The sequence below is a fragment of the Caloenas nicobarica genome, chromosome 2, assembly GCF_036013445.1.
Source record: "Caloenas nicobarica isolate bCalNic1 chromosome 2, bCalNic1.hap1, whole genome shotgun sequence".
NCBI classification, from domain to species: domain Eukaryota; kingdom Metazoa; phylum Chordata; class Aves; order Columbiformes; family Columbidae; genus Caloenas; species Caloenas nicobarica.
The window spans coordinates 164,549,080-164,555,670 of record NC_088246.1 but is presented as its reverse complement, the minus strand read 5'-3'; the positions used below and the strand labels follow the sequence as shown (position 1 = coordinate 164,555,670).

The 6,591-nt window shown below is 53.2% G+C and overlaps 1 protein-coding gene across 1 annotated transcript; it reads right to left on the bottom strand.

Annotated features, from left to right (window-relative positions):
• Nucleotides 1–5,901: 5,901 nt before the first annotated feature.
• Nucleotides 5,902–6,228, bottom strand: LOC135985121 (feather beta keratin-like). The gene has a single exon (XM_065628100.1). The coding sequence runs from the start codon at nucleotides 6,226–6,228 to the stop codon at nucleotides 5,902–5,904; it is 327 nt and encodes a 108-aa protein (XP_065484172.1).
• Between the last annotated feature and the right edge of the window lie 363 nt (nucleotides 6,229–6,591).

The window sequence follows — 6,591 nt, the reverse complement described above, 5'->3', positions numbered from 1 at the left end:
TACCAGAAGATTCCCCCATGTGTGGTAGAGAGTCCCCATATGCTGAAAGACAAGCTGGCAGGGAAGAAGACTGGCCTGGCCTTAACTGAGAGGTTTGGCTTGAACTCATGAGAAAAAAAGAGAGTTTTTTCCCTTTGCAAGAAGAGGCAATTAACTCAGGAGGAACACCAGGATGTTTTTAGGTTATGCAGGGGGAAAATTAGAAGAGCCAAAGCCCAAGTAGAACTTAATCCAGGTCCTGCTAGAAAAGACAATACAAACTTGTTGTGTACATATTTTTGCAACGAAAGGAGAGCTAAGGAATATCTCCAGCTTTTAGTGGATGCAGGGAGCAACAGATTTACAATGGATGAGGAAACGACCTTAATGCCTTCTTTGCCTCAGGTTTTAATGGTAAACCCAGTTGTGCTCTGTGTACTCAGGTCCCTGAGCTGGAATACAGGGATGGGGCATAGAACGAAGCCCCGGGAATCGAAGGGGAAATGGTTGGTGGCCTGCTACACCATGTAGACACACACAAGTCCGTGGGGCCAGATGGGTTCTACCCAGGAGTTGTGAGAGAGATGGCGGAGGTGCTCACCAAGCCAGTTTCCATCATCGGGGAGGTCCCAGTTAATCAGAGTTTGGCAAATGTGACGCTTATATAGAAGAAGGGAAAGAAGGAGTATCAGAGGATCTGCAGGCCTGTCAGTCTGACCTTGGTGCCAGGGAAGGCCATGGGGCAGATCATGTTGAGTTCCATCACGCTGCATGTACGGGACAACCAGGCGATCAGGCCCAGTCAGGACGGGGTGATGAGAGGCAGGTCCTGCCTGACTAACCTGATCTCCCTTGTATGACAAGGGGACTCACTTAGTGGATGGGGGAATGGCTGTGGATGTTGTCTACTTAGACTTTATTAAAGCCTTTGACACTGATTCATCTGGAGAAAGTGGCTGCTCATGGCTTGGACAGTTGTACTCTTGACTGGCCAAAGAACTGGCTGGATGACTGGGCCCAAATAGTTGTGGTGACTGGAGTTAAATGCAGTTGGTGGCTGCTCACAAGTGGTGTTCCCCAGGGCTCAGTACTGGGGCCAGTTCTGTTTAATATCTATCTCCATGATGTGGACGAGGGGATCGAGTGCACCCTCAGTAAGCGTAGGCTGGAAAAAGGGAGGCAGAGGGGAGACCTTCTCACTGTCTGCAACTACCTGAAAGGAGGTTTTAATGAGGTAGGTGTCATTGTCTTTCCTAAGGAACAAGGAACAGGACAAGAGGAAATGGCCTCGAGCTGCGCCAGGGAAGGTTTACTTTGGATATTATGGAAAATTTTTTCACAAAAAGTGTTGTCAAGCCCTGGAATGGACTGCCCAGGGTAGTGGTGGAGTCATCATCCCTGGAGGTGTTTAAAAGATGTGTAGGTGTGGTGCCTGGGGACATGGTTTAGTGGTGACCTTGGTATTGCTTGGTTAACAGTTGGATTTGATGATCTTAAAGGTGTTTTGTACCTGGAACAATGATTTGATTCTATTCAATGGCACCAGCCAGCTCCAACCTGACTGGCTGCTGGCGAAACCTGAGCCATTCAGCAAGTTGGTAGCACAAATGTGTGAATATCTTTAAGAAGGGGAAAAAATCAACTGCACGATAGTAACTGGAAGAGAGGGGGAGATATATGTAAGAGAAAAATCTCTACAGACAGCAAGGTCAGTGAAGAAGGAGGGGCAGGACGTGCTCCTGGTGCTGGAGCAGAGATTCCCCTGCAGCCCGTCGTGAACACCACGATGGAGCAGATTGTCCCGCTGCAGCCTGTGGTGATCTCCCTGTCCTTACAAAGACTCAGGACCCTTTTGTCATATTTCCTCTCCTCATCCAATTGAGGAGGGGGAGTGACAGAGCAGCTTGTTGGGCACCTGACAGCCAGCCAGGGTCAACCCACCACAGAGCCCCATCTTCCCGGCAGAGCAGGGTCACAGGCTTGTTCCTGCTCCTGGTCCTCAGTGCCCCAGGCCGTGCCTCAGGGACCTCACACTGAGGAGGATGGTGACCTCACAAAGGGTCTTTCTGTGTGACCTCAGAGCACAGGGACGGTTGCTTGGTGTCCCCTGCACTGGTGCTTCATGGACCTTGCAGCAGGGAGGCTGGTGGTCTAGAGTCCCCCTGCATGGGTCACTGTGGGGCCCTGCATGGGAGAAGGGATGGTGGCCTGGTGATCCCCCTCCAAGGGATCAGTTGTGGACCCCACAGGAAGGCGAGACTGTGGTGTGGGGACTCCCACGTAGGTGGGATGGGGACCATGCAGCCAGGTGGACAGCGCAACAAGGACCCACACTTGGGTGAGATGAGGACCCCATAGCAATGGAGGGGTGACTTGGGCATCCAGCCATGGTTGCCCAGGGTCATGGCAAGAAGCAGACCAAGGATTTGGGAGCCTGTTTTTGGCCCTGCGACCTGAGCGTGAGTGAAGATGTTGTCATGGGCACTGCCAGGTGGTTGGGCTGGGGACCACAGGAAGCGGGGGCCATGACAGGGGACCCCACTTGGGTGCCCTGACACCCTGCAGCACAGGCAGGAAGTGCAGAGTGTGTTTATGTATTTACTGATTGCAGCTTTTTGGGGTTGTTACTTAATCAGGACATTTTCCTTCCGTCTTAGCTTTCCAAGTCCCCTCAACTACTGTTGCCCGAGGCCTTTGGTTTAGTTTTTGTCAGCATTTCTACTCATTCATTCCCCCTCCAGCAGTTGTTTTGAGGCCATTTGGTGAGGGTTATGTATTTATTGTAGAAGAAGTGTTGATTTCGGGGTCCTGAAAGGCGCATTCTGGAACCCTCCAGGTGCTTCTACAGCGGCTGTAAGTGGCCTCCTGATTGTCAGGTTGTTACCTGCTGCTTGATGGTCATGTTGTTATCTGCTCCCTGATTGGCTGGTCATGGAGGTGCTTAGGCAGTGCCTGGCTGTGTTGGGGGGGGGCTGAGGCTGGTGAGGTCTGGGAGAGCTGGTGAGGCTGGTGAGAGGCCCACGGGAGCGGGACCGGCAGGCAGGGGAGGCTGGTGAGGGATGGCCTTTGGGGTGTGAATGTGGGGTGAACGCCGAGGGGTGAGGCCATTTCTCTGTGCAGTGTTTGTGGGGCCAGAAAGGGACTGGGTGTAGTGGAGGAGCAATGGGAGTCGTGCGTGGTGTGCGGGGCTGTGCGGCTGAGAACCTGGAGGGGATGTTTGCATGGCAAAGGGTTGGTGAAGGAGAACAGATGAGACTAGACCTGTCCAGTTGGAGGGAACCTATGGTGATCATCTAGTCCCCAAAACAGGGTTCTTTACCTGGTGTGCATACAAATGAGCCAAATTTAGCACACAGAGACAGGGTATTGTTTATTGCACAGTTGCGGAAGTCTGGAGGCTGGAATAAAGCCAGCATGCTAGCAAGAATAGTAAAAGGTAATACATACATAATCTTATCACTAGGTTTACACCCTAAAGAGCCAATTGGTTGCACATTTGCATATTGCATTACATAACCTGTTTAGTGTATAATGAGCAACATTCAGCTGAAGGACACTTTATCCAACCATCTCGAGATACGTTTTAAAGCAGGACTCAACTATGTGTGCAGGCTTCCAAATGTCTACATGTGCACAGTCAGTGGTGTCTGTAGTTCGTGATCAGGTGTTATGCAAGTCATTCTTCTCTTTGTTATATCAGGAGACTGACCTAAATCTGAAGGATTTACAAATCTTTAGGTTAGCAAATGCAGACAGGATTCATTCTTTTAAGTGATGACAAAAACCTGACCACTTCAGGGCTGAGCAGAAGTGAAAGCAAGATAATGAGGGCATTTTCCAAATGCCTCTGAAAAACTGACAGACTTGGGGTATCAACTGGCTCTCTAGGAAGCCTGTTCCAGTGTTTGGCCACCACCTCAGTAAATGTATCTTTCCCGTAATATAGTCTGAACCTCCCTGATTCAGCTTTGAACCATTCCCATGTATCCTGTCACTGGATCCCAAGGAGAAGAGCTCAGCACCTCTTCTCTCCACGTCCCCTCCTCAGGAAGCTGCAGAGAGCAATGGGGTCGCCCCTCAGCCTCCTTCTCTCCCAATGAGACAAGCCCAGTGTCCTCAGCCACTTCCCTAAGACATGCCTTCCAGCCCTTTCACCAGCTTTGTTGCCAGACTCCTGGTGCCTTCAAGTACCTTCAGGTCTGTCCTAAACTGTGGGACTCAGAACAGCTCACAGTACTCTCCTACTAGGGACAGGATCAAAAGCTTTACTAAAATCCAGAAAAACGACATCCTCCACCTTCCCTTCATCCACGAGGCAGGTGACGTTATTGTAGAAGGATAGGAAATTAAACAGGACTTTCCCTTAATGAACCCCTGTTGACTGTACCTGAGGATTACATTATCCTTAAATGCCTTTCAGCAGCACTCAGTTGGATCTTCTCCATAATTTTCCAGGTACTATGGTCAGACTAATAGGTCTGCAGATTCCTGGCTCTTCACTCACACTCTTTTTTTAAATTGGAATAATGTTGGTTGGCTTGCAGTGAGTAAGGAGCTCTCTAGACTCTCCAAACCTGCTGAATTTGTTCACCGCGTGAGTAGCGTTTGTTGGTGAGCAAGATGAGGTGGGGCAGGAAGGGTCTCTGTGCGTCTGTGTTGATGGTGCTGGAGTGGCTGGCAGGCAAGAGGCAGGTTGGGCCAGTGCAGGGCTGGGCTGGGGGTGCCAGTGAGTCAGCGTGACTCATGTCTGCCCCCCAGAAAGGGGGTTGTGTATCTGAATGTGCATAAGTCCATGGGGAAAGGTGGTTTGAACCCAGGATTGCTGAGGGAGCTTCCTGATTTCCTTTCACTGGACATAGAGGAATGTCATGGAGCTGAGCAAGGGGAGAGGCCAAGTCCTGTTTCTGGGGAGGCGTCAGTGCCGGTAGGTGGGATGGCTGGGTGCCAGCTGGAGAGAAGCATCTTAGCAGAGAAGGACCTTGTGGTCCTGGTGGAGAATAAAAGGACCCTGAGGTGGCAATGAACCCTTGAGGCAAAAGGGGCCGGCAGCCTCCAGGGCAGCATTGGGAAAAGTGTTGGCAGGAGGTTGAAGGAGGTGACCCTTCCGCTCTCCTCAGCACTGGTGAGGTCCCATGTGGGGTCCTGTGTGCGGGTCTGGGCTCCCTAGTGGATAAAGGAAAATTGCGGGGCCACGTACATGGTAAAGGGTCTAGAACATCTTCCATTTGAGGAGAGGCTGAGAGAGCTGGGACTGTTTAGCCAGGAGGCAAAGAGCACTTGGGGGATGTCGTCAATATGTGGAAATCTTGGAGGGGAGGGAATGAAGTCTGTTTGCTGGGAGGGCTGGAGGGTCGTGCTGGGGGAGAGAGTTAGTCACGTCTGTGGTAGAAGGGAGAGATTTTGTCTGAGACATGTGCAAGGAAGCATTGTCATGTTGAAGCCTCTCTTTGAGCCAGTGATGGGTTTGTGTCACATCCTGGAAGTCGTGCGGCACCAGTGTTGGTGGTGGCATATTTCCTAGGAGAGGACTTGTTTCCCTTTTCCGTCCATGGGCTATTGAGCCCTGTTTTTGATCAGGTGAAGTTGGGTGAGCCACGGGACAAGAAAACAATAGGCCGCGTCTCGGGCTGGGGTGCAGGAGAGCTTTATTGAGAGGAAAGAATGAAAAATACAGGAGTGCCAAGTGGAAGGGAGCAAGTCTGAGGTGCAAAGAAAGATGTGGGAGAAGTGGAGAAGGGCCACAGGCCACGTTTGCAGGCAGCCCAGGCTGCCCCTTTGCTGCTTATGTGTTTGGTGCCTGGAGAGGAGGAGCCGTGGACAGCAGGTCCATGTGCCAGGAAGGGCCTAGAGGTGCGTGTCTTCAATCCGTGCCGTGGCTTCCAGGGTGTGTGTGGTTGGCATCAGGGGTGGTGGCGAGAGGCCTTAGCAGATGTAGCCGCCCCTTCTGCCGCCGCAGGAGCCCAGGCCTCCGAAGCAGCCCAGGCCTCCGAAGCCGTAGCCGTAGCCAAAGCGGCCGGAGTTGATGGCAACTCCCTGGGCACCCAGTTCGTTGCCCACGGCAGCCGATGAGGAGGATCCGACGGCAGTGCTCTGGGGGTAAGAGGTGAGGATGGGTCCTGGCAGGGTGACCAGCACGGCGGGAGGCTGGATGACGACGCGGGAGTCCTGGCACTGCAGGGAACAGGGCTCGTTGCAGCTGTTGGCCAGCGGGGTGGGTCCGCAGGGGCGGCAGGCGTCGTAGCAGGCCATGTGTGTGGTGCGGAGGGGCCCTGGAAGGGACGAGAGGCTGTTGAGCAAGCGCAGGGGCGTGGGGGTGCGAGGAGCGGTGTTGCAGGAGGGCGAGGGAGCGGGGAGGCTGGTGTGGGGCTGTGGGGAGCGTGGCGGTGGGGAGGCGTGAGGGCTGCTGAGGCTGGGGGCAGAGCGTGCTGGAAGAGAGGGGCCAGGCGGGGCAGGAGAAGGAGGGGAAGGGGGCTGAGGCTCACCTTGTTGAGCGCGGAGGGAGGAGAAGGCGTCAGGAGAAGTGTGTGAGGGAGAGAGGCGCTGGGCCGGCTTTTATGCTGGTCCTGGCTGGGCGGGACAGCCTTTGCGCATGACGGCATTTTGCAGCCAGCA

What these genes read in the sequence shown, in the direction of transcription:
- LOC135985121 (XM_065628100.1), bottom strand. Translation starts at nt 6,228, where the DNA reads ATGGCCTGCTACGACGCCTGCCGCCCCTGCGGACCCACCCCGCTGGCC.